At 39.2% G+C, this 27,039-nt stretch overlaps 2 protein-coding genes across 14 annotated transcripts in view; one reads left to right on the forward strand and one right to left on the reverse strand.

The window, feature by feature from the left end:
* GLT8D2 (glycosyltransferase 8 domain containing 2) overlaps positions 1 to 3,218 on the reverse strand; it is a 15,850-nt gene extending 12,632 nt beyond the window's left edge. For 3 of the 13 annotated variants that reach the window (XM_086887161.1, XM_086887157.1, XM_023936718.2), the window contains exons 1-2: positions 2,608 to 3,110; positions 990 to 1,266 (exon numbers count right to left, since the gene is read on the reverse strand). The gene's annotated coding sequence lies outside the window, so the exon portion shown is untranslated. Of the gene's footprint in view, positions 1 to 989 lie in introns of all 13 variants that reach the window. The other 10 variants (XM_086887159.1, XM_086887163.1, XM_086887162.1 and 7 more) reach the window with 10 other exon arrangements.
* HCFC2 (host cell factor C2) lies at positions 3,204 to 22,583 on the forward strand. Its single transcript, XM_086887143.1, has 16 exons — positions 3,204 to 3,427; positions 5,298 to 5,446; positions 5,834 to 5,994; positions 7,048 to 7,256; positions 7,732 to 7,816; positions 8,854 to 8,957; positions 9,541 to 9,729; positions 10,836 to 11,021; positions 11,454 to 11,557; positions 12,502 to 12,658; positions 13,640 to 13,840; positions 15,043 to 15,113; positions 16,339 to 16,476; positions 17,789 to 17,974; positions 18,396 to 18,681; positions 19,615 to 22,583. Exons 1-16 carry the CDS (start codon positions 3,262 to 3,264, stop codon positions 19,638 to 19,640), a joined length of 2,418 nt encoding a protein of 805 aa, XP_086743269.1. The 5' UTR covers positions 3,204 to 3,261; the 3' UTR covers positions 19,641 to 22,583.
* The last annotated feature ends 4,456 nt before the right edge of the window (positions 22,584 to 27,039 follow it).

The raw sequence follows: 27,039 nt of genomic DNA on the forward strand, positions 1-27,039 counted from the left end.
AAAAATGCAGTTTGTTCCAGCTCCTTGGCAAATCAAACAGAACAGCAAGAATTCTTGAAATCTGAGTCACAAGACTGACCACCTCTCATTGGTTAGTACTCAAGTTCAGGCACCATCCTTAATTAGTGTCTACTTTGACCAACAAGTTAAACAACAACAACAAAAATATATATAAAAATCTAAGATTTTTTTTTTTATAAGTGACTTTACAAGCCACTTATAGTCACATGTATTTAAGTCCCAGCTAATGACTAAATTACAGTGAGAAAGGAGTATTCTGGAAGTTCTTCCACATCTGCACTACTTATCTACATTCCAGCAGACCATTCTCTTCATGTGGCATTAATTTAGACAGAGGAAATCAAGCTTATCTGTCAGGAAAAACCACAGCTGAGAAAGCCTTTCTCTCATGCGTTACAAAGAAATATTGTTTTCTTTTACATTTAAAAACTTTACTCATTTAGGTAAGCAGAGAGACAGCAGAACCTGCTACACTCTTGGACTAATTTTCTAACCCCACTTTAGCTGAACACAATCTTCCCCTGATTTCCTCAGGGCTGCCTTCTATCTTTGAATTAGCATTTGTGACAATAGCCACAAACAGTCCTGATGATCACTGCAAGATGAGAGCTGCACAGCCACAGCTTCACGTTATCTCCAGAAATTATTAAATCCACATAAACTGAAACATGTTTTAAACTTGAAAATCCAAAGACAGACTCTCACACAAGACTGAATTCTACAACTACAACATTCCTAAGCCTCTGAAACACCAATTGATTACCTACAGATCTTTAAGGAAAGAGAGGTATATTTATTCTCCTGCAAATATATACTCGTTTTTTCTGACTGTAGACATTATTTCCTGGAACCTGGCAGTCCCTAACTCAGCTGCCAAATCCTGTAACAAAGCGAGGGGCTGCAGAAGGGAAAGTTCAAACACAGTGACATTACTGCTCAGATATTTCCTGCTTAATTAGTCTTTTTACCTCTTCAAAGCAGCACAGTATTCGGGACTCCTCTCTCCTGAAGTGCTGTGGAGCTATTTACTTGGATCCTAGATAGCCCACAGCTGTAAGCACTCTTGCCAAAGCGTCCTTGATCACCATCCTCCTTTGAAGTCACCCACACAAGGGCCTTACAGGGCACAGTAACAGTTTTACGATTCAATTCCTCTTTCGTACTCTTCAAAGTTTACTTTGGAGTTGTGCTGGTTTTCTCTCTTTTCTCTGCTGCTGAGGAATAGCTCATAGTCCAGACGCTGCACTGGAGAAATGAGAGCACATAAACCACTTCCAGATGTGCAGAGCGATGATGCAGCCCCAGATCTGGCAAACTTGCCTCAGAGCTTCAGCTAGCAGATTGCAAACAAATCCCATAAGACAAAAAGTCTTAAAGGAGTGGGGGAAAGAGAAGGAAACAAACCCTTCCAGAAGTTACTTTCAAAATCTAGCTGCAAGTTATGTTTTCAGTCATTATTTATGGTAAATGTGAACAGGTAACTAGTGTGCAAGAGCCAGACATGCTAACATGCCAAAGTCTAACAGAAGGCCAAAGTTTTCCCAGTGTCTGTTGGCAGAGTTCTTGAGAGTCAAAAGCTAAGGGAAACTTGCAAAAGTCAACTCTGAACATGCATTTTGACTTGAAACATCTCATTTCCTAATCTTTGAGCATTTAATCTGCAGGTTTGGTTTAGATTCAAAAGGATCTTGGATCAAGGTAACCAGCACATGGTGATACCCTGCCTCCTAAGCTCTCCTGGAATGCTTTTGCAGCTTTCTTTGTACAGCATTTCTCTTATTTTATTTCAGTCCCTCCCTTCTAGGAATGAAGTTTTTAAATGGTAAACCACTGTTTTGTCACAAGACTTTTGTGAGTACTGAAAGGAATGATAATAAACATTTTCAACTCTAAACCATTTTTCATATTTTTATCATGAGACAAGGCAAAATTTATGAGCAGTAATCAGCAAAGGTCTTAAAATTTTTTAGTGTTTTAAATGAAGATTTCTGTTCCATTTGCAGGAGCCAAAAAATGTGAGTTTTCCACTGTGTCTCTCAAAATGTGCCCAAACTCTATTATCTGTGTCTGATTTTGTATAGGAATCCATCTTCTGCTAGAACAAAAATTAAATGAAGCGTTCTACATACAGTTACATGCTTTGTGCAGATGGCCACAACTATTAGTATTTTTCTGTGCTATAATATTTAAGTTGTATTAAGCTTATGTTCATCAAAATTCACCCATGTTTTTTTTCACCTTCCCCTCCATTTCTATGTGAGTCTGAACAGATCTAAGCAGCACACAGTTCTGTGAGCCTGCAGAACTGGGACTTGCTCCTTCTCCTGGCAGAACCCTTGGGATTACTGGCTGTGCAGTAATGCCTTCACAGAATGAGGTTACAAAAGCACTCTGAAACCATCGAGTCCAACCCACGACCAAACACCGCTTTGTCAACTAGACCATGGCAGTAAGTGCCACATCCAGTCTTTCCTCAAACACCTTCACCATCCCTGGGCAGGCCATCCCAATGTCTAATCATCCTTTCTGTGAAGAAATTCCTCCTAATGTCCAACCTCAATTCCACATCTCAGCATCATCGCTTACTGTGTAGAACTCAACAGTGAGAAGAGACTTTTAGCACCAGATGCACCTTCTTTGGATTTCCCTCAGCCTCACGCGTTTATATATTCTCCCACAACACGCCCCTCACACAGGAAAGAGCAGCTTCTCTCCTGCAGACGGAGACCTTCGAATTCACCCAGATCACCCGCTGCCAGCTGTAGAACCGAAACCTCGGTTGCTAAATCCCAACCTTCAGTGCTTGAACAGAAACTCATTTCTTTCTCGCCGCACACCTCGCAGGCAGCAGCGATGCCTCGCCTACCACTAGCCAGTTAAAAAAAAAAAAAAAAAAAAAAAAAAAAAAATTAAAAAAGGGGATGTGCTACACGTTTCTGAGGGCTCGGCGGCAGAGCGGATGCCCCAAGCGGAGGAGCACACGCCACCGCCGCAGTGCCCGAGCACCCCTCGGGCGGCGGGTGCTGCAGGCAAGGGGCGCCTCCAAAGGGCTCCCGCCGGAGCACGGCCGGGCCCGGGGCGCCGCAGGAACGGAGGGGGCCGTGCCGAGCCGGGGCTGCGGCGGAGGCGGCCGCGGGGCGGGACACGGGCGGGACACGGACCCGCCGCCCTCACGTCAGCGCTCCCCCTTCCCCGGCGGGCTGCCCCGGCCGCGCGGTGCGTTGTGGGAGCGGCGCTGAGATGGCGGCGGCCGCCGCCGGGCTGAGCTGGAGGCGGGTGTCCTCCTTCACGGGGCCGGTGCCGCGCTCCCGCCACGGGCACCGCGCGGTCGCCATCCGAGAGCTGCTCATCATCTTCGGCGGCGGCAACGAGGGCATCGCCGACGAGCTGCACGTCTACAACACGGGTGCGCGGGGCGGGGCCGCGCCGCGGGGCGGGCGGGGCGGGGGGGACAGCGGCGGGGCCGTCCCGTCTGCGACCGCCGGTGGCACCGGGCTCCGCACGGCGCCGGGGATCCCCCCCCATCCCCCCGGGCCTCCCGCCCTCCCCCGGCGCTGCCCGCGGGGGCTCGGCCGAGGGGGCGGCGGGCGGGCTGAGGAGCTGCCCGGAGCCGAAATGGCGGGGCGGGAAATACGCCTGGGCCAGGGGTCTTTCCTGGGGTAGTGCTGCGCCCCGGCTGATGCTGCGGGGTTAGTGGTCCTTCCTGGGGAAAAGCGACCCCGAGAATCTCCCGGTTCTGCTTTCCCCGGCTGTCGCTCAGGGGTGCGGAGCCTCTCTCCCCTGGCAGGTCGCGGCTGAATGGCGGCAGGCGGGATTAGTCCCTGCGAGTGGCCCGATCCCCCTCCTTCCCTCTGCTGGCGGCAGCTCACGGGAGCCCAACGCGCTGGAATGGGAATCTTGTTTGGAAAAGTGAACGGGTTGGCATCGGGAGCCTTTCCAAACAGGAAGCTGCCCAAGACCGATTTTATTTGTGAAAGATTAGACGCCTAAATAGTTACTGCACCGAATGCTGGATGAGGCTGGAAAACTTGCGTGTAATTTCAGGGCTTGGGCCGAGACGGGAGAGTTCGGTGACTGATCTGTGCTGCTCAGTCAGCCGGCGTTGGCTGCTTGAGGTTTTTCCCGGCAGATTTTTCCCTGATAGCTTTAAGATCTACTATGCTTACGTATTTCTGTAATATTTTCTGAAATACTTACGTATTTCTGAGGGGAGAAGAAAAAAACCAAAACTCTTAACCTTTCTGTTTGGAAAAGTAATCCAAAGAAAACTCTTAGCATAGTTATGCCGTCAGAGCAGAGATTCTGACAGGTGCCTTTTTGAGTGAGTCTTACTATGACTTTGTTCTTTTCTTCACAGATTTTCTGTTTAAGATATTTCCCCTTTGCAGCAGTGACAAAAGGGATCATGACTCATTTGTTCCAGTTTCTGGACTAGTGCTTGGCCCAAACTGACCTTTTTTATTCTGGGATTTAAGATGCAGGGTTATGACCTGAGCTGCCCAAGTGTGGGATGTCATCCATGGCCCTTGCTATGCATGTGATGATTTTTGAAGAGCTGGCACACAGTGAGAGACTCTTAATCCCCTGCAGCAACGCTCACTGGAAGCTTTTCATTTCCTACTTCTCTTCTTCATGCTCTTATTAAAGTGTAGGAAAGAGAAGACATTGTCCCCTGTAATTCTTAAATTCCAGAACAGTTTAGGCACCAATATGCTGCAGCTGGATCAGACAAGTCTTAGTTGCTTTTTCTTGACTCTTTGCCTCTCCTCTCCCACATATCAGTGCAGCACTCTGTGGATATTAAAATGGGTCCCAGAACAGTGTAATTAGTTTTTGAATAGGGCTATTAAGTCCAGGCACAGTGCCATGCTGCTGTAGCTCTAATAATTCTGTTTCTAGGGCTAGCTCCCTCTGAGTTAGCGTAGTTATCTCTTTTGTGTGGAGCTGCACTTGTGTTCGTCATTAGCCTCTATTCTTGGAAAGTCTGTGAAATTGCTGGCTGACCCTTCATGACTGACTTAGTTACAGTGACCTCATGGGCTCATTCATATACTGAATTACATTGGTTTGATAGAGGTGTTTGCTTTTCTTTTTATTAAAAAAAAAAAAAAGATTTATTTAAAACTTAGTGTGAAGCAAATAGCCTGTTCACAGTTATCTGCAGATAAAAGGTAATTCTTTAGAAAGCAGAAGTGTTTAAAAATACATGTTTCAGTGTTTGAAATATTTTTTTTAATATTTTTTTCTGTTTTTTTGTTTTTTACTTCCTACTATAGTTACAAATCAATGGTTCCTTCCTGCCGTAAGAGGAGATATTCCTCCAGGCTGTGCAGCACATGGATTTGTTTGTGATGGTACCAGAATACTAGTTTTTGGAGGAATGGTTGAATATGGAAGATATAGTAATGATTTATATGAATTGCAGGTAGGAAATGTATGAATATGTTTTGATTTTCAAGACTACTTTATTTATCTGTTTATAAAGAAACACATTTTATTTTACCAACTGCAGAGGAAAGTTAGATGATCTTTGCTCTTCTTCAGAAAGATTTTCTCCATCTTAAGAAACTAAAGTTTATTCTAAATAACTTTGAAATAGAGACTTCCATCTAGTCTAAATAAAGCATAATATATTTAAAATTTTATTAAGGTTAGCTCTTACACATCCCTTTTAATGAATGACATAAAAAAAGCCCAGCATTTCCTTAAAAAGAATTCAGAAAACATACAAATGTTAATATTATATTAATTCCATTTGTTATGACTGACTATAAATGAAATTATTTCTGAATACATTTTTCTTGTCTTCAAGGCAAGTCGATGGCTCTGGAAAAAAGTGAAACCTCAAGCTCCTTCGAACGGATCTCCACCCTGTCCTCGGCTTGGCCACAGCTTTTCTTTGTATGGTAACAAGTGCTATTTATTTGGTGGCCTGGCAAATGAAAGTGAAGATTCAAATAATAATGTTCCCAGGTATGCTGATTTATCTTTGAATTTAATGGCTTTATAAAGAAATTAGTAGATTTGGCATCTTTGAAAAGGAACATTTTAGGCAGGCTGTCCTGCACACCAGGTTCTCAAAGTTGGATTATTTGTGCAGTGAAGGGGTTACATACAAAGAAGGTTAAGTATTCCTGCTGTTAATCCCACAATATGGAACACTGAGTGACAGCTCTGACACTTTTGTAGGGAAACCTGAGTAGGCTTTGGTATTTCTTCTATTATTTTGGGCAATGTTTTTAAGAATGGCTTGTCTGTTCGAATTACCTCAATCAGCAGAGTCTCATGAGTCATCAGGGAATTCATGATGGATGTTTCTTCTGTATTGCTGTGAAAAACAGTAACGAATTCATCTGGAAATTTTTTACAGTAACAGCTGAAGTTGCCATTATTGTCAGCAAACTGTGCTATAATGTTGAAGTTTTATATCCACATTCACCTGCAGTTCAGAGCACTTATATCCACTGAGCTATAAACTGGTAATTTCAAGCTCAGTAAACAAGAGGTATCCGGTGTGAATGCCAAGATTCAAAAACCATTATCTAAAAATAACTTGCTGATAGATTCAGCAACAAATGGCTAATTGTGCATTGACCAGCCTTAAGACATGAGAAAAAAAACCCAGCTTCTTCTCAACTCTGCTGCCTTAAGAGCTGCAGAAATTTCTGTCTAATACCTCTTGTCATCATGTATTTCCCACAGCTTTGCAGTTTATTTTAGGTGTCCATATGTAGCAATTTTTACAAGAAATGTTGTTTTCATGTTTCTTTCATGTAATACAGTGTAGCAAATAAGAGAGCATGCTTTCTCAGAAGCAACAAGTTATAACTGTTAATTTTTTTTGTTTTAAATCCATTTTAAATCCAGATTTGGTACTGCCCACAATGCATCAAATGTTTTGAGAGTTTAAAACTCTACACCCTCCCAAGACAGAAGTCTGTATTGTTTGGAAGTGGTCAGGGTTTAAAGCGCACTTCTCATCATGCTTATAAGTGAGTTTTTCATACTTTGACAATAATACCCTAGATATTTAAATGATTTCTATGAACTGGAGCTGCAACATGGGTCTGGCGTGGTCGGCTGGAGTATTCCTGTGACCAAAGGAATCTTGCCATCCCCCCGAGAATCTCACACAGCCATTGTGTACTGCAGAAAAGATGTGGGAAGCCCAAAGATGTATATTTTTGGAGGCATGTGTGGCTGTCGGCTTAATGATCTCTGGGAACTTGACATTGGTGAGTAGGTTTGCCAGCAGAAGTCAGTGCTTACTGGCTGAGGGAAAAAATTATGGTATAAAATGGTTAATGGCATGCTGTGGTCCAGATATTATTGAGACTGACACCATAATGTTAACTTTTTGTAATATTTGGAATTAAATAGATACAGTATTATTTGCATATATTATTCTCACTGATTATGAATATTCTGTGAGGTGGATATCATAGCCTTTTAAGCACTCTAAAGAAACAAAGTTGAACAACCATAATGAAACCATAATTTATGTTTTAGTTTGTCTGTATTTCCTGTGATTTTTTTAAAAGAAGTTTCAAGTGCTTGTTATTTCACCCTCTTTCTTAAAGCAGCCACCTTAAAAAGGTGAAATTTAGCTTTGCTGTATATTAGAGGTACGTTCCTTCCTAAAATCCAGGTAGTGAAATATGTAGCAACAAGATAATTTTTTTTTTGAGGATTTTATTCTCTTTCTTTTAGAAACCATGACCTGGTCAAGACCAGAAACCAAAGGGACAGTACCACTTCCTCGCAGTCTCCATACGGCCAATGTAATAGGAAACAAGTATGTCTGTTGTTAAAAGCTCAACTCTAGAAAGGTACACCTAGTAGGAGAACGATGATGCTTATCCACTACTGCTCAGTACAAACATCAGCCCTGTAGAGTAGTTTCCTGCTATTTCAGTGCTGCTGTTAACTCAAGGGTAGCAAACTGTCAGTGTTTCCATCCAGCAGGACAATCTGCCCAACCCACCAGCAGCTTTCTGGGCTTCTTGGAGCACCTTTGTGCATTCTGGGGAAGCCTCAGCTGGGCCTGAGCTCTGTCAGGAGCGAGCTTCAGTGCCTCTGTGTGTGTGACACAGATGAGGTAGCTATGCAAAGAAACTGCTCAAAGGGTAGAACTAGTTCCAGACAAAACTATTCCCCACTTTTTTTGTAGTCTGTCCTTCATTACTCCATTTCTTGCCAATATGGTTTGTTTTGGCAGGTAGCATTAATAAAATGGATTTTTAAACATGTGTTTCAGTCCATTTTATATCAATTTACAAGCTGGCATGGGGAGAAAGAGGCAAGGGAGTAAAGAAGTATGAAAACTTTATACCTTCTGATCCAACAGCAATTGGACATATTATAATATGTCCAAATAACACATTACTTAAAATGTTAGCAGTTTGTAGCCTGCATTATATTTTTAAATTTTGGTATCTGAGTTAGATGCCGGTCATCTTATTTTAGCATGACTTACTGTGAGGTCTGCAGTAAAGGATTGTAGAAATTCTGTTGTGGGATTTTTGGAGAGCATTAGCATGATGGTTTGCTAAATGTTAAGGTGTTAACTTCTGTTTCTAGGAAGTTGTTTGAGGAGTTTCCAGGGGTTTTTTTGTGTGGTTGGGGTTTTCAATCAGTCCATTTGCTCAAAAATTTCAGAAGGTAGATGTCTGCAACTGTACTTCATAAAGACAGTAGATACAAATAAAATTTGCTGTGAACCAAAACTGTAACACAGTGGAAATCTTTTTTATCCTAGTTTGAGAGAGCACATCTAGATGTTAATTGGTGTTTCTTTTCTTTTTCCCTCTTCCCTCTTTTCCTGTATTTCAGAATGTATGTTTTTGGTGGATGGGTTCCACAGTCAGCAGGAGGTGAAATTTCTGCTCCTGATGGCGAATGGAAGTGCACCGGTTCATTTTCTTACCTTAATTTGGGTTAGTGTTTCTGCCTTTCTGGGAGTGGGTATTTGGAATTGATATTTTCTTAACAGAGTAGAGTAACTATTTTGAAGACCTTGAGAAAAGGTTGGGATACATAGTTGTAATCCTGGCTGAATAAAGAAGTTGCTCGTTTTTTGCATGTTACTTGAAAAGTAATATTTTAATTATTATTTTTCTTTGAAGATTCAGCAGGTTTGCTTTTTCAAATCTTTGTTATTACAACTTTAATACTAAGTAATGTAAATACTCCTTTTTCATTTATGGAAGAACACGGGGGCAGATTCTGAAACGAGTTTTTTCTAAGCATGGTAGTACTATCCCTGAACTCTCAACTTCTGATCCATTTGCCTGAGAGAGATAACCAGAGGTCAGAAAATTCAGCCTGTATGAATTGATTTTATCTTGTACACTAATTGGAAAGTGACCTTCTTTTCATAATATTTCCACTTTAAATACAGTTGTCTATAAAAACAGGTGATTTATTTTCATTATTTCTGAGCAGTTAAGTGTGTTAACATCTTTATGTTTTGTTTTGGAAAATATCTAGAAACTAAATGCTTTGAGTTTCATTTACTAGATACCACAGAATGGATAGGTCTGATCTCAGATTGCCAGGAGGACAAAAGTAACTTGTTACCAGGGCCAAGAGCAGGACACTGTGCTGTAGCTGTTGGCACTCGTCTGTATATCTGGAGTGGTAGAGATGGTTACAGAAAAGCTTGGAACAATCAAGTTTGCTGCAAAGATCTTTGGTACCTTGATACTGGTAAGAGACTTGTACTGTGTCTTGTGTTTTGTTAACATATGGAAAGTTTGCGTGATTGATGGTCAAAACATTAAAGCTGTAGCAAACTCGAAGACTATTTATATTTTAAAAATTATTTTTAAGTCATGCTTTATTGCTGGTTTTTTAAAGGCTGTTACTTAAAATGAAAAAATTAGGAAGGCTTAATTAAAGTCTCTGAAAAAACTTTATGCTAAATTCTGCACTGCATGCCATAGTCAGCTGATACAAGATGCAAAAGGCTGTTCTAAACTCAGGGTTCCTGGCCTCTCTTTCTAGTGATCTTTTCTGATACTACTTACTTTATTCACCAAATCCCTTCTTCTCTTGGGATCATTGCTGCTGCTGCTTCCTCATCTCTTGGACTGCAAAAAGATACTCTTCAATCTAAGAAAGGACCAAAATGGTCTTGAGATGAAGGGATTTCTGGAGACTAATTACTTTAGTAGCTGCATTGATAGCAGAACACTGAGATGCTGTTTGGAGAGAGGGAATTAGAATAAAACTTTCTTTTTCCTGTTTAATTTTTCCCTCAGAAAATGAAAAAGGGTAGCAGGGGAGGGATGTGCTTAAGATTACAGTCTGGTCAGGCATAGAGGCACGTGAGAGGAACAAGCCATTGGCATTAGTCATGTCTAGGCTTCAGCCTGTGCAGAAGTTAGAGCAAAAGCTCACTTCAGCTACACAGAGCAAGCAGAAAGGAAGAGGAATAATTTGGGAATTAGAGGAATATGTAAAGCTTTAGGAGCCAAAGAGCTACCTGCAGCATTTCAAGAAACCACAAGGATCTCCTGTCTCTGTAATCCTTATAATGATGTAGCTAAAACCCAAAGGCCTACTGGCAGCAGAAGAACCATGAAAAACAAAGCATCAGAACTGGAGCGTTTTTGAACACTTTGAAAAGACACTTCATAATTTTCTGACTTGGCTTGCCACCTTTTGACAGTTGTTTCTTGTTGAATCTGGTGTATATTGTACATTAGTGAAAAAGGAGCAACTGATTTTACTTGCAATATGCAGCTATTGACTAAACTGGTAAGGGAGGGCAATTTCTAACGTGCCATCTGTGTTTTATTGGTTTCTTTCAGAGAGACCTCTAGCACCATCACAGGTACAGCTGATCAGAGCTACAACCAACTCTTTTCAACTGAAGTGGGATGAGGTACCTACAGTTGAAGGATATCTTCTTCAGTTGCATGCTGACTCACCAGTGCCACCGGTGGCTGGAATTCCTGGTACTGGCGTTCCTGAGACATCAGTGCTGAGTTCACAAGGTAGCAGTCAGATCACTTTACACTAATGTTTGTGCACAGGCAGATTGGAGGGTTGCAGAAATAATAAATATGAGTTTGTTTTTTAAAGAACCATTCTGTGAGAGAGGGAGAGACCCTGTTTCTTTGGTTATTCTCCAAATGCCTGCATCATAATTATGGAAAACTCCCCTTTCACTTGTTTCTATTGATTTTGGCCTGAATTTGAATCTGAATTATGAAGATATTTGTAGAATGCTGGGCACAAGTTGAGAAAGGAAACAGTGAGGAAGAGATTTTATTTGAATGTTTGGTCATACAGTTTCATTTCAGACTTACAACAAAGTTTTCCTTCAAGCAACCTTGGCTTCCCTCTTCCTTACTGAAATAAATTAAAACAATCATAATATTAAGTTTTACATAACTGATGGGAATTTGCTTTTGTTTACCTGCAAGGTGGCTGTTCTCTCCATCAGAGTCCGCAATCATTGCCTAGCGTCCCTTATCCAGAAACGAAGGTGGATCATCCCAGCCAAACAAATAATCTCATTCCTAATAATGTAAGTGTAAAATGAAAAATGCTTCATGTGGGAAGATAGTGAACTGCCAGAACACTTCCTCAGTTTTAAAACTCTCTGCATAATTTTTAGGTCTTAGAAAACAATGCAAATAAAACAAAAAGACAGACACCTGCTGAAGTAGTTGTCTGTTTTCTTACATACTTTTTGCTTTTATGATTGAGAGACAGTCTTTCAAGTCCTCTTCTTGTTAATTGTCTACAATTGTGTATTGTCTTCCACGATGCCATCTGGGAGCCTGCCACCAGCAGGAATACTATTCATCCTCAAAATATTGGTCCCCATTAATGTGGGGAGCAAAAAGAATAAGGCATATCCCTTCTTTTTTAGTCCAGTTTAGTTTAATGCTAGTCTGCTTAGTTGTAAGTTCCTACAGCAGGTTAAATCCAGTTCTTATCTGTCTGGTGTGCAGTTGTACATGTTCCTGTTTTGCCAATGTAACAGAAACAGTGAGGAACAACTCTGGCAAAAGGATCCCATTTTTAGAACTTTGGACCTTTTTTTGTGAAGTCATAGATCATAATGTATTCCTCAAGAAAACACATGTAGAAATACCATAAATTTCACTAAGAATAGAAATATCTCAAGTACATTGTATCAGGAAAGCAAAGATTGAAAGACTGTAATTGTGATTTTCCCCATCTCTGGTAGTCCCCCCAGTAGACTAAATATACACAGCAATGAAATCCCATGTAATGATAAAATTTAGTGTGACTCTTCCAAGACAACTCAGTGTTTGAGTCTTTGTTGTATAATGATTAAGGTAAGGACTGAGAGATTGATTTCTTGGTCTAATTTAAAGTGCTAGGGGGAATTGTTGAAGGAGTTTATATTGTTGTTTCTGACCGAGCATTTTCATGCTGTGTTTGCAGTTGAAATTTCTGAACTTTGCAGTTTAACATTAACAAATTTGTTGTTTTGGTTAGGTCCAAGCTGCCCTTTCATCCAGTTCAAAAGTAGAAGGAAAAGAAAAGGTTGCAGCACCTGAAAACAAGGTTACACAGGAGACTATGAAAAACCATGCAGATGCTACAGGATTCAAAGAATCAAATGCCCCTTCTCTTTTGCCTGTTTGTACTTCAAGTAAGATGACTATAGAAAAAAAAAATTTCAAGTGAGAGTTAAAATTCACCTCAAAAACATAAAATAAGATTGTTTCTGTTTTGTAATTTAAAATTATTTAAGAGTTCTTTACAGTTTAAAAACCCCAATTTGTGTTAGTTATTACTGAATGTATTTTTAGAAAATATGAAGACAATTGAAATCTTAACTTGTTTGAAGTGTTGCAAGGTGCATGAAATTCTCAATGTATTCATTATTATGATGGAAAATCTGCTTATTTAAACTTAAATAGCCATTTTTTAAAATCAAGTAAAAAGGGACAGATGACATCTTACAACATTATGGTGATAGTAACTGCAAACTGACACTGTGTCTGTCTGTTAGCAGTGAAAAGCTATTGGCTGATGTAAAATTTCAGACAGCGTAGAGACAAGCATCTTTTTCTCTGACTGCAGAGGGAGAAAAAGATGGCAAGGCTGTGATTTATGCATTTCATGGAAGTGCCTTAAGTTCAGTGTAGTAAATCCAGGCTTAATCACCTGATCTTTATATTTGACTTCAATGTATTTTATAGGTAGTTGGATTTTTATTTTCTTCACAGTGGAATTTAATCAGATGTGGAAGTTTTCCTTCTTGTCGCTAAGTGAGAAACAGACTTCTACAGGGGTTATCTTAAATTGATACAAATCTGTGATACTGATTTGTGTGGATGCTTTCTTTTAGTAGGGTTTTTTTCCAAAATTAATTTTTTGTGACCTTATACATAGAAAACAGCAAGCTTAAACTAACTGTTTACATACATTTGTTTGTGACTGTGGAGACAGACTTCTGTTCAGTTATAAACCTGAAGTAAACATTAGCAATCAATAAAATCAGATCTGTTCTAACCTAATTCTGAGCTAAACTCAGGCTTTTTATGAAACTAAATCTGTTAGACCAAGCTGGGATTTGTTGTGTTACCAATACTGAATTCTGGCTAATATTTTCTTTTTTTTTTTTAAGGTGCTCAGACATCAGCAAATGTAGGTGAATTACATGACTTGGACAAACAAAGTGTAAATCCTGATGCTTCTGTATCCAGTACTGTCTCCAGCACACAAACTATGGTAACCCAGCAGGCTGTTAAAACTGAATCATCAAGTACAAATGGGGCAGTTGTTAAAGATGAAACTTCACTAACAACATTCAATTCAAAATCTGAAGGTTTGAAATGTGTTTCACATACTGTATTTTGAGCCATATATTTTTAAGGCCATCAGAGTTCCTCTAGTGTAGTGGGATACCATCTTGAGTAGTACCTGGGATGTAGATAGGGCTTTGGGAATTGAAGACCTTGTGCAGCCTGGATGATCTCTGCTAGGATTTATACATCTTAGTTGGGATATTCGTTCTATGTTTTGTAAACCACATGTTTCCTGTAAGCAAATCTTTAAAATCTTCATTTATGCAGAGGTCCATTTCCTAAATATCAGTAGTAGCCTGTTTTGGTGCTCATTGCACATTTGCTTTCATTCAGTGCTTGTCTATTTAGTCAGCAAAAGACTAAAATAGTAACCTTAGATGATTTGGATTTTAAGTAACTGACCTCTATAATAAATATGCCTAGTTAATGTGGCCAGCTCATTGCTGGTCTAATGTGCTGGCCTCGTCACAGGCTGCTGGAAATTCCCAAAATCAGCAGCAATACAGAACATAAATGGGTAGTTTTTCAAGTTTTGTTTTTGACAAATATCAACAGGCTGTGCTTGTTACTGTTTTGAGTGTTAACTGAAGAAATGTATTCTAATATTGATGTTGTGTATATAGTATAATTTTTACCAAGTAGTATTGTATTTTAAAAGCAAAACCCAGGAACACAAGCATAAAATACTAATATTCCTTTGTGTTACACATGTGCTTAATTTTTTTTTTCTTTTGATTCAATTTTAAATTTAAGGAATGCTCTGTTCCCATTTGTTAGGATTGTTTACAAATTAACTGCTTATGTTTAAAATTCAGACTGCATTGATGTCAGAGACAATGCATTCAAATTAAGAATTCACACTTAGACTATTCATACAATGTCCCCAGTATGTGCCTCAATCTGGTATTCAGATTATTTGCTTACAAATATTTTATATCTATTTCATAGTCCTGTCAGTTTTTAGGATTTTTCTGAGTCCTGCCTTCTGTTTGCATTATCTGTAGCAGCCTCCAATGCTAGACTCTTGGAATTGTTCTGGGAATATGATAGAAGCCAAAATTAGTTTGTATTATAAATAGAACTGCATGCAAAAGAAGTCTGAGATGTTCTTGTGCAACAAATACTTGTAAATGGCTATTGAGGTCAACTTTAATACTGTGTGGGTTTTGTATTAATTTTTTTCTGTTGCTGAAGTTTTTAAAATTTAACATTTTGTTTTTAGCTGGTGAAACTGCTTTTGCCATGCCTTCAACAAGGGTCAATACTGGACAGACAAATGATTCACACTCTTCCGTAAGTCTGAAAAAGTATTATCAGATTGCTTTACCTATTGTTCTGTTGATTAGTTGTAAGGGCTGTTCTGTTTTCCTTTAATTATATTTCTGAAAGAAAAGCAATGTTTATTTTGAGCTTGGAGTGAATAATAGAGGGGTAAACATTTCTGTTGTAAAACTAATTGCATTTTGTGAGTTAGATGTGAGTCTAAGTAGCAGTTGTGTAGCTGGGAGGAGATCCAAGTACATGTTTCAGCTGTTGAATCATTTTTATCAACTGGCACAGTGGAATGGTCTCTGCTGCATGATGTGAAAAAGTTTTTCTGTATGCACAACTGAATTTAAAATTAAGTATGTATTAGATCAGACTAGTGTTAGCTGATGATTCTATAGATTTGAAACGTAACTTAACTGACATCTTGATGTTTTTCCCTAGAGGAGATGGGGACTGACTATGCAAGCTGTAAATACTGCCTGAAAAAGTAAATGCTTCCTATTTCACCTGATTACAACTTAATACACAAACCCAAGGTGCCACTGTTGCCACCAAAAGCAAGGGACAAAGGGGAGAAGCAGCTGCTAATAACGGGTTGGGGTGCTTCTGCCAAGAGCAGCTGCAGCTCCTGCCCCATTTCCATGCTAGCAGGATCATGGCCGATCTGTGCTGACACACAAGTGTCACCTGACTCTGCAAGTGCCCTTCCTGGTGCCTGGAGAGGAGCAAGAAAGCCAGTTTGTGTTTCTGGGTCAGTCAGGAGCAGTTTGCACACCCTCCATCCCCATGGCCCCACGCCACAGCAGAGGGCTGTTCTCAGCTGCAGGCGAGTTCTGCAGTGCCTGACAAAGAGCACGTGTGGGATTGAGGTGCAGCTGAGCCCCAGGGGGAGCTGATGATGTTGGACCACCTTGGGAAACTTCTTGACCTCTGAGAGAAATTAACTCACAACTACATGCTGCTACAGACACCTAGTTCTACAGCTTTAAGCTTCTTCCCCTCCCTGCTCAGAACATCAGATGCAACATCCCAGCTGCTGCCTTTTAAATGGCAGACTGTGTCTGAGTAACTGTACAAGAGCCAGTTGGTTTTGCACGGTGTTATAATAGTACATGCATATTCATTTGAAGCATAAGAAAGTAACACTGGTATAAAAGGGGGTTGTCTCTTACATATACTAGAGCCTTGACATTTTTTTCCATGGCATTGAAGTGTGGGTAATCTACATGACGTGTTCTTCAAATACTAGAGAGCTCCCCAGAGGCCGCCGGCACCGGTGAAAACCAGGGACCGCCGGTGGTATGATGTGGGAATTTTTAAGAACAACAGTGCTGTGGTGAGCCAGTTCTACTTGCTGCCAGAGGAAACACTGAACATCAATAGCAAGGTAACTGCTGCTTCTCTGATGTAACTCACATGTACCTATCTCAGAATCTGTTGCTTATACAGTTCACAACAAAATATGGGGTTTCCTGGTACTGCAGCAGAATCTGGTGCTTGTAGGAGTTTTGTATTTTTTGACCAGTTTCTCACCTCTTTTTACTATTTCCTAATGAATTTTCTTTTGTTGTTTATGTATGATAATACAAAATATCTTACTTTGCTATTACTAATTCTTATATTATTTCTTGCCTTAGGAAACAATTTTAAACTTGCTAAACTTTCAAACCAGTAAAATTCTTAAAAACTGAAAATCCCCCAATTTCTTAATATGTTTCAATGCTGCAGTCCAGCATTGAAATGTTTCAGTTTCTTCTCTGTTCTCAGAATCTTTGCATAAAAATTGTTAAAGATACTTATAAAACATAGGTTAGACTGTTTAAAAAGACTAGATATGAACTATAGTGATACTTGTATTAGATCTTTCTAACTTAATGTTTGGTACATGTAAGTTGATACAAGTAAAGTATGAATGGGAAACTTGCAAAAATGTAACAGTGTGATGGTAAAAGTGTAAATTAGTGATATCCTAATTAACTAGAAACAAAAATTGTATGTCTTCTTGAGACAGAAGCAAAAACAAAAGAATCCTTTTTTTGAAAGCACTTCACTATTAAATATTCTGTCTTAGTTTTAAAGAGCACCGTACATTGTACGGTGTTTACATTGATTGCATTGATTGGTTCTTTCACATTATTCGGTAGGAAAAGAGTTCCACTGTAAGGATCAGTGATGCATCAATGCATATATTAATCATGGAAGTATGGTAGTGCATAATGTTTCAGAAAGCTATTTGTTACTAACTTACAGTGCTTTTCCTTAAAAACATTTTGATTACCTACACATTGAACTGTAGCTCCTGGTGTTAGGAATAACTGCTTTTGAAATGAAAATATTTTTTAGGATTGAAGATTATGTTAACTATATCATAATTTATGTAGTTGTAAATGCTGCTTTGTTTTAACTTTACTGAGTAAAAATAACCACAGTTTTAGGTACAGTTTAATTTAAATGACTGAAAAAATGGGAAATCTTTTGGTCTTGAGATGTAGTCTCACATAGCATCTTAGATCAGCTTTTTGAGGTCAGATAATATTGTGTCAGTCAGAACCGTAAGTTCTGATGCAAGTCCAGCAGTATTAAATAGATTTTCAGTTTCAATTAAACTTTATTAATCTCAGTTTAACACTTCATACTTTTTTAACCTAACTGTGTTTATAGTATCTTAAACATTAACACAAGTGTTGCTTTATTTTCAGGCGGAAGGTGCAGATGTACCAGACTACAGATTACTTAAGAAACAGGATCTGTTTCCAGGCACAGTGTACAGGTTCAGAGTTGCTGCAATTAATGGCTGTGGTGTTGGGCCTTTCAGTAAAATCAGTGAATTCAAGACGTGCATTCCAGGTTTTCCTGGAGCTCCTTCAACAGTCAAAATCACCAAGGTGAGAAATATAGGTAATTCTGATATGTAAAATTCTGGTCATCACTATAATCTCAGAACTCTTGGTTATAGTTGGTTTTATTTTTAAGCTTGAATTGTCATATAGAATAGTACTCAGTGCTTACTTGGTTAACTCTGCTCAATATAATATTCTTTAAGAAATTTGCCAAAAAGAATTATTTTAAGAGTTAATCTTCATGTTAGCAGATATACATTCAATCATCTGGCAGTTTCCCCATGATTTTCTAGTCTTGCATCGTTAAATCCTTAGCGATTCTTAAAAACATTCAAAAGACACATCCTTACCTCCAGTGTGGTGATGAGAGGTTAGAATTTTCAGATAATATTTACAATTTGGGGTTTTTTTATGTTGTTTATATATTTATGGTTAGCTACATGCTATCATATTTTTCTCTCTTCAGAGTGTAGACTGCATTCATCTTTCTTGGGAGCCTCCTGCTTCACCCTCTGGAAATATTTTAGAATATTCTGCCTACTTAGCTATCCGTTCCACGCAATTACAGGAAAATCCAAGTCAGCTTGTATTTATGAGGATATACTGTGGTCTTAAAACTTCCTGCATAGTGACTGCTGCCCAGCTTTCCAATGCCCACGTGGATTACACCTCCCGGCCTGCCATAGTGTTCAGGATTTCAGCCAAGAACGAGAGGGGCTATGGCCCGGCCACGCAGGTCCGGTGGCTTCAAGGTAAAGTCACTGTCACACACATTTGAGTGACATTTGAGCATTTGAGTGGAGCAGGAGCTGTGCATGTCTTCAAGAACCAACACAGCACTTATTGTATGTGAATTTCTTGAAATGTTGTTTTGTTCCATTTTATGTAGTTTTAGTTGTTTTATGCAATTCTAGTTGTTGCTTCTGACACTCCTAGAATTCACTTCAGCTCAGAAGTTTTTCAGTCTAGTAAGAAGAAATTCAGTTATGTATTTCATGTACATGACATACAGTGTAATCAGGGATTTTTTTCAGTCTTCTCAACCTCCTGAATGGAGGAAAAATTCCTTTGGGTGATGTAAGGTGCATTTTTGTGATGCACATACACTTTAAAATCTGTTACAACCAGAAGAGGTTTTGTCATCTTGTCCCTGGGCTTGAATTTTGATAGGTTCATGATGATTTGGGGATGGGAATGGATCCACTGGAAATAAAATTAGTGTTAGCCTGGTCAGTTCTGGCTTGCCTTATAAGTAAGCCAACCTGGGTTCTCAAGTTTTGCCAGCTTCTCATCCTGCTCTTTCCCGTTTCTGGCTTACCTTTTTTGGGATCTGGCATTGCTCAACAAGAGGTGCTGTGGGCACAGAGGAGGGTAGGAAGGGCAGGGTGCCCATCCCCTCAGGCAGCAGGGAACTGTGCTGCAGGGGTAGCAGCACAAGGGTGACCTTGGTGGGCTGGGACCCACCTGTTGAACGCTCCACTCCTTGGTTTCTAATATATGCTTTTCTAAGATGGGGAGTAACAATGAAGAAGAATGATGTTCAGTATTTCAATGCTGTTTTAACCCTTTAATTGGCAGGAGTTTTGACCATGATCTATATCCTAGAACTCTGAAACAGTGTTTGAAAATGTTTGTACACCATGTAAAATCATGCAACATTTAACAATGTTTCCTTCTTTTTGCAGATATGAAAACATCAGGCTCAAAGTAGAAGCGACTTAAAAAATCTCAAGTTTTGAATGTAGTGTTTAATGTAACTCTTGTACTATTTGTAAATGCTACAAATATTTTATTTTTGCATTGTTTTTATCTTAAAAATATATAACCTTTTTTACGTTTGACACATCAACGTTATAGAGCCTTGCTCAGGTATGAGTATCATATAGAAAATGTATCAGAGATGGTGGGGTGGAGGATCACACTCTATCCAGCAGCTCTTTTTGGTAGTGATAAGTTAAAATGTAAAGAAGGCAGAGTTTCAAATTAAAAATGAATAAAACAATTGGCACAAGTAGTAGTATTTGAAGTAGAGTCCCCGTGATTGCTACAGATCTTGCATAGGTAATTCATAAGATTTGGGATATGAACAAATTCTGTTTGGTTTCGGTTTCCCTATACCACATTCTTCATTGTGGTGCCTGAGTACAAGGCAAAAATTTCCAGTTATTATATAGTAACTTAAAATGTATAAATATTTTAATATATACTTTTTTTGTAAAGAAATGATTTTTTCTACTATTTGTAACAAATATCTTAATCTTGAAAGATATCCCCTGAAAATTTAAAAGGAAAAAGATAAACTTATCCATTGCTCTTATTACAAAAAACGCAAATTCATTGTAAATGCACTACTATGACTTAAAATTATCCTTTTGTAGTTGTACAAATCTTAAACTTGTAAATACCAATGTTTACAAGAGACCTTTCTGGTCTTGTATTAAAACTTCCATGAGATTCATTCTCCTTTTTTTTTTTTTTTTTTTTAAATCCATATGCTTTGCTTTTAGCATATGCTTGCTTTTTGCACTAATAATAACTTACCTCATTCCTGTGTTAGTAATCACTTGTGTTGCTTCCATAATGTTTCTGTAAAACTTCAATCTGAAAATTTTAACCAAAGTTTAGAATACATGGTAAGCAATTTTGCACATGTTATATGGCAACTTTCAACATATTTATTCCAGTTAATCTTCTTAAGTGCTTGTTTGCTTTACCAATATATTCTACCAATCGAGTTCAGTATCTCCCTTTTACTATGCATCATTTTACATTAACTAGCTAGCTGATAAAATCAACAAGCATTACTTCTAGGAATAGGTTGATCCATTCCTATGCGAAAAGAAAAACAATTGTTCACAGTAGTGAAATAAAGGTAAACATTTTAAATGCTATTTATGTATCTATATATAAAACTATGTTTACCAAAGTGTAGAGGAAAATGGCTGAGTTGGACAAGGTCACTAGGTGAATAGATTGAGGCACCTAAATAAGATTTATTTTAAAATAAAATCTAAATTATTTACTGTGCAATGAAGTTTATACTTTGCACTTTAATTTTGCCCCAAATGCCAAAAGATTATACATCAAGGTAGAATTTCTTGCCTCTTCCAGTTAAATTTGTCTTAAGAGCATTTGTAAATATATAAACTAAAATCAATGATGTGCCTGGTTTGGTGGGAGAAGTATCACTAAAATGGTAGAGATTTAGCAGCTCAAGTATCCCAGAGCAGATTTAATAGCCAAGCATTGGCTACCCTGAGAATCAGGGTTCTAACGAAGTGCTGGTACAGCCTTAATTATTGCAATGCATCACATGCTCCAATAGCATCTAGAAAGTGCTTGGGACCATAAATGGCTATAATAGTGTTAATTGTGGCACAGGAGTAACACATGTGGTTTGACTCCAGAGAAAAATCATGTGCTTATGGCAGTAACAGATATCCCAGTTTCACTTTAAACAGTGTTTATAGTATGAATGTATAGGACTTTTCCTGAAGTTAACTGGCTTTAAGATATTTGTGTTTAAATGGTCCATTTTGTCAGGTAGGATCTCGCTACCAATACTGTCTGATAACTAAAGTACCATACACATGAACTGTCAACTAGAAGAATAGAACTTGGTTTTTCTTATTAGTACTGTGAAAGAAGCCTTTAGAGAAAACACTTGTGGCTTTGATTTTGTTGGTTGATAGCTGTGATTGTGGAGTTGTTATTTAAGAATAAAACCTGTTGGGTGTGTCTGGGTGGAGTTTTTTTTGCACTTGGTTTCACATGCTTTGCACAATTTCTTTTTTCAGTGGGTATGTCACGACTACCAAAGGGTAAAACTGTGGCGTTTTCAATGAAAGTATAATTTCCTTGTGAGTGTGCTTTCTTCAGCTGACTTGACGTAAGATGTCACTTTCTCTTTTTCGTCCAAGTTGGGTAACGTTGAATAGTGATCATAATGCAACTCTTCAGTTGCTCACAGTTTTACTTTAAACTGAAATTGTGGTACACACTGTAAAATACACTTTGTGGTCTGTTTTTAGAACTGTATTTATAATGTCTAAATCCCACCTGTTTGCCTATCAACTAGATATCAGACAAATATTGATTGTTCGATTTTAAAGTTTAGAAGACTGTTGACACCAGCTCTTTGAGACTCCATGTTATCCATTTATTTCAGATACTCCTAAAGGACATGTAACAGAAGCTGAAATCCATCAGATTACAGTATCCATATTGTAGAAATGTCTAGGTTTACTGAACTCCTTAGGGAGGTTGTGACTGTGTAAGCATAGCACAGTCATGCCAAGTCATGGCAGACACTGCTACAGCTTCATCTTCAGAATGTTCTTGTGAAAGTGGAAATGAAGTGAACAATAACCTACACTTTGTGTTTTCAAAGTAATTATAGCAATATCTTTTGAATGTAGTTTGGAGTAGAGCACATGATCATGCCATAAACTCTGAAGATATTAAAATAAGTATTACTGTTGTTATCTGATTATTTCAGGATAGCAAATTTGACGTGAACTTAGTCTTACAGCCTGTTACTTAATGACCTCTACAAGGAAACTGACATTTTGTACAATACAAGTTGATTAGTCTTATTTTGAAGCATTGTTTGTTCTTTGTAATAAAGTGGTTGTCCTATCAAACACATTGTAAATACTGAAGTGTGTCTGTTTTTTCAGCGGTGTGCGTGAACAAACTTGGAATTTCTGATGCAGAGTGAGTCAATTTGTCAAATTGGTGAAGAGGGTTTAATGATAAGCACTGTCCTAATACTATTACTCTTCCATAAATATTGTCTCCTAAGTTAATTCTTAGTTGCCTCGTGAGTTTTTTCCTTAGCTGAGGTTCTCCAATATCCCTGCCCCACCTTCTGCAGTTGCTGTGCACTCACCATTACTCTGCCTCCTTCCATGCCTTTGTGCCTTGCAGGCTGTGGCCTCTGAACTGAAATTTTGACATTATTTCCCCTGTCCATACAGGGGTCCTGTTGCTGTTGACAATGAGTGACAAGGAGTTTGGTGTTGCTCCGCTGCAGTTTGTTAAAAAGATGTGTGAGCACTGAGTGTGCTCAGAAGTCTCCTACTAAGGATTTGAATTGTGTTCATGTCCAGCTCTACTCAAAATTACTCCATCTTTTATGGCAGCTGACAATGGGGAACTCTTGAGGGAATAAGCAGTACATTTTGCACAGAGCAGAGGGGAGCAAATGAACTGAAATCTCTACTGGATTGTTTGTAGACCTTAAGAGACTTCACATGAGAAACTGCTAAAAGCAGTTCTGCTCCAGATGGATTCCTTCTTTGTGTTCCTAGCTATTGTAATAATGGTTGTTGGCTTGTTATTTATGATTCTTGCATTAGTGGAAAACAAATGGGAAAACCTAAAACATCAGTAAAGAATCCTCTTGTGCTGTTTTCTTTCTGTTAATAAGATTTTAAGAGTACGAGTTATTTTCTCTTGAAGGCAAATTTGAATTTGCTGTATGAATTTATCTTAAAAACAACTCAGATTTATTTATTTTTCTTTATAGCATTAGCTGGTCCCTAGGGTATTTTTATAATATTTCTAGTGAGCTAAAACATCAGGGCTTTTATTCTGTGGTTTCCAGTTCTGACACTGAAACATTTCCAGATTCCCAGGACAGGGGTGGAGCACTGACTGCTGGCATTGTCTGGGCAATGTGTTCCTCCTTCTGTTAATAGCAGTGAAATCTTCATTTTGATGTGTTTGCCATTGGTCTGGAAGTGGAAATCCCTGTTATTAGAATTTCAAGTAGTCAGCTTAAAGTATTGGGAAGATGAGCTTAAAATAAACCCTCTTGATCCGTAGTCTTTAGAATACTGCACCTCCAGCGCCTCCCCCAAAGGGGAAATCTCCGTGATGTGGGGTGTGTGGGGGTAGGGTGGGCACCCAGCTGGATCCCAGCATGAATGAATGGTGGTGGGGCTCAGCCAGAGAATGAATGCCCAGTTCCTGCAGCCCCTGGAAGAGGAGTTAGGATGGCAGGAAGGCCCAAGAGATGTGTGTGAGCTACTGGGCCTCTTTGTCTTACTCCCCCTTTACGTGCCTCATGCTAGATGGTAAAATCTGGCATCTATAAATGTGGTAGATTTCAACTTGGTCTGTTTCCCTACATCCTTCAAAAGCCTCAAGTACTTAATGGTACTTATTGGGCTTACAGTCCTGACAAGAACAACAAAAATATCTCTCAAATTGGGGCTGGGCATAGTTTGCTGTCATTGTTTTTTGTTTGGGTTTTTTTTTTGAGGGGATTCTTGCCTCTAACAGGCATCTGCTTTTAATATCTGATGAAACTGCTAAGTTGGTACAGCAGTTCCTTAAAATGAAAACTTAGGCTTGGATGTGGTATCTTCAAAGAGAAGAGATGAAGCATTTCAGTGTGTCCTAGTGTTCAGAGAGTTATTTCTGTATCTGTTGAAATTATAAAATACTATTACCCACACATGGAAGTTATCAATACACAGTTATTTCAAAGTGATTCTTAAAAGAAGCATACTGGGTATATGCCATTTTAGAAGGTTCAAAACCTTTTAGAAGGTTCAAAATGTTGGTTTTGTTTGCATCCTTTTTTTGTTTGTTTTGTTTTTTGGGTTTGTTTTTTTTCTTTGTTTCCATTCACTTACTCATGTGTTTGTTGCCAGGGATTCTTAACTGCCTTTTAGAGTAACCATCACTCTTGCATGCAGTGCTGGCAATTCTCTTTTAACAAAAAGTTATTAAGTACAAGCAGTTATCTTGTAACTTTGAGTAGTATTAACAAATATCCCAAACTTTTCTTTTTAGTAGTAGTTTCCTAATTATTTCTTCATTGTGTTTTGCTTGAGTAGGGAAAAGACTTTATATGTTGACTTTAAGTGCTGCCTGCTCCAGAAGGAAAGTGTTTGGAGTCTAGGAGCAGCTCTTGAAAATTACTGTATTGAAAAAGAAAACCTGAAATACCAATCTAACAGCTTGAGGTTTCAGCTACTTACATTACAGCCATCTGAAGCAACATGAGAGCTGTCAAGCCAGACAACACAAAATGGCCAGTTTTTGTCAATATTTCTTCTTCTTGTGTGTACAGAACTTGATCCCACTGCATCTACTCCAAAAACATTTTGGATGAGTTTCAGCTGCTTGGCTTGTGAAACGTGGCTGTTGCTTGTGGTTTTGGATGGAGAGCAGACTCATCCTCTGCTGCAGCACACCCCAGGCTCTGAAGTCTCCCTGTTCTCATCCCACAGTGCTGGAGCCTGTTTCCTTGTAGCAGAAATGCTCTCCAGGTGGCTAGAGGTGAGATTTCAGATCCTTTCCCTTCTCCCTCAGTGCTTAGCTTTTCCTGTCAGCTGGCTGCAGACATCTCCCTGTTCACCAAGTTGCTTTTCCCAGGATGTTGCACTGCACAGGGAGCTCAGATGTCTGGTGGGCTTGGATTTCCTGGATGGGGCTAAGCAGGAGTTGGACAGTGGAGAAACAAACCTGGGCATCCCAGCATCCCAGATCTGTGTCATGCTACTCTTGACAGTGCTGGGACATGAGATCTGCTGTGGTGGACTGTCTTCCCACAGGGTGCAGAGAGAAGTAGAAATAGTATATTCTACTCCTAATGTGCTGTTGCAAATGTTTTAGCTGCAGCTGTATTTCAAACGACATGGCCCTTGCACATGAACTGAGTCTTGGTTGTGCTGTTAGAGGTGGTTTTATTTGCTGTTCAGGTTGCTGTACAGGCTGGGTAAGTATCAGGCACACACACATTAAAGCAGCAGGCCAAAGGCTGCTCCTCTGCCCAGCAGATTTAAAGCCTCAATAGTTTTCTTTCATACATAAGCAAATCAGGTGCCATTGCTCTGAAAAATGGGTCCTCTGGCCTGGCGTGCTGCAGTAAAATATTCCAGGAAATGAGCCTGGAAATTTGCCTGGAAGACTTCTTAAAGCAGGGTAGCCAACTCCCTCAGAGCTGCTGTGCACTGCATCACCTCTGGCCCTGCCTCCACAGCCATCCTTGGGGACTTGGATTTAATAAACTCACTGCAGCTGGCACCAATTTGGAGACTATTGTGCATAGCAGCAAACTGCCTTCTCTCCCAAGAGCATGTGGCCTTGGATGTCACTGTAAGCTGAACTGGCAGTTTCCAGGGAGCTTCCTATTAAATTTTTACATCCTGAAGGTCAGAGGGGACATTGCAGTCCATTACCATGCCAATTTCACAAATCAGTAGGTAAACAGATCAATATTTGGTTGCTTAAATGTATTTTTCAGCCTTTGAAAGGGTGAAAGTGTGAATTATTTTGCCAGGACAGCATATCTGATTTTCAAAGAGGAAAAATTGGTTGGTGTTTTCAACTAGGTACATGTCTTACAGTACACCACAGCCAAAAGGCACCCTCCCACCACTGCTCTTTTCACCAATCCAGTGTAACAGGGGAAAAATAGTAGTAACCATTAGAGTTAATATTATCAAACTTCTTTCTATAGGACTGTTTCAGCCCTATACACGATCCAGCCACATATTTTAGCATTCAGTAAAGATCAGAAGGGAGGAATAAATAAAATAGTTAACAATGCATGTGTACATCAACATAACTGGTAAAGGCAGAGCCTCTGCTCCCGTTATGCCTGTAATGGAAATGGGATGTAGAAGAACACCACCTAAATTAGCTTTTCTCATAACTGCACTTTGACTAGAGATAACAGCATTTCTGTGTTTTAAAGACACCAAAAGCACCCTATAAAAATACCAAAAAGATCAAGTTACACAAAAATGCATTTGAAAAAAAAATTACTGTGGCAAAACTTGTTTGTATCATGAAAAGGCACCTAAAACAAGGCACTATTCTTGGAAAAAGATCTTTGAACATCACTGCTATTTCAAGCAGCCTTTCTCCAAGTCTTAGTATAGGCTGCCACAGCTGTCTTAAGCTCAAGCTGAGTTTGGGGGTATCTTAGTTCAAACAAATCATTCAGAGGACCAAAGACAGGAGTTTTGTAGGAACAGGTGAGATGTAGGAAGAATGGTTTTTCTTGGTTTGGGTCTCCTCTACATATAAACTTTAAACACTTAAAAAGAGCAAAATGAGAACAAGATTCGTTGAACAAATATAAAGAATGC

The sequence above is a fragment of the Cyanistes caeruleus genome, chromosome 4 (assembly GCF_971803275.1).
Source record: "Cyanistes caeruleus chromosome 4, bCyaCae1.hap1.1, whole genome shotgun sequence".
Lineage (NCBI taxonomy): Eukaryota > Metazoa > Chordata > Aves > Passeriformes > Paridae > Cyanistes > Cyanistes caeruleus.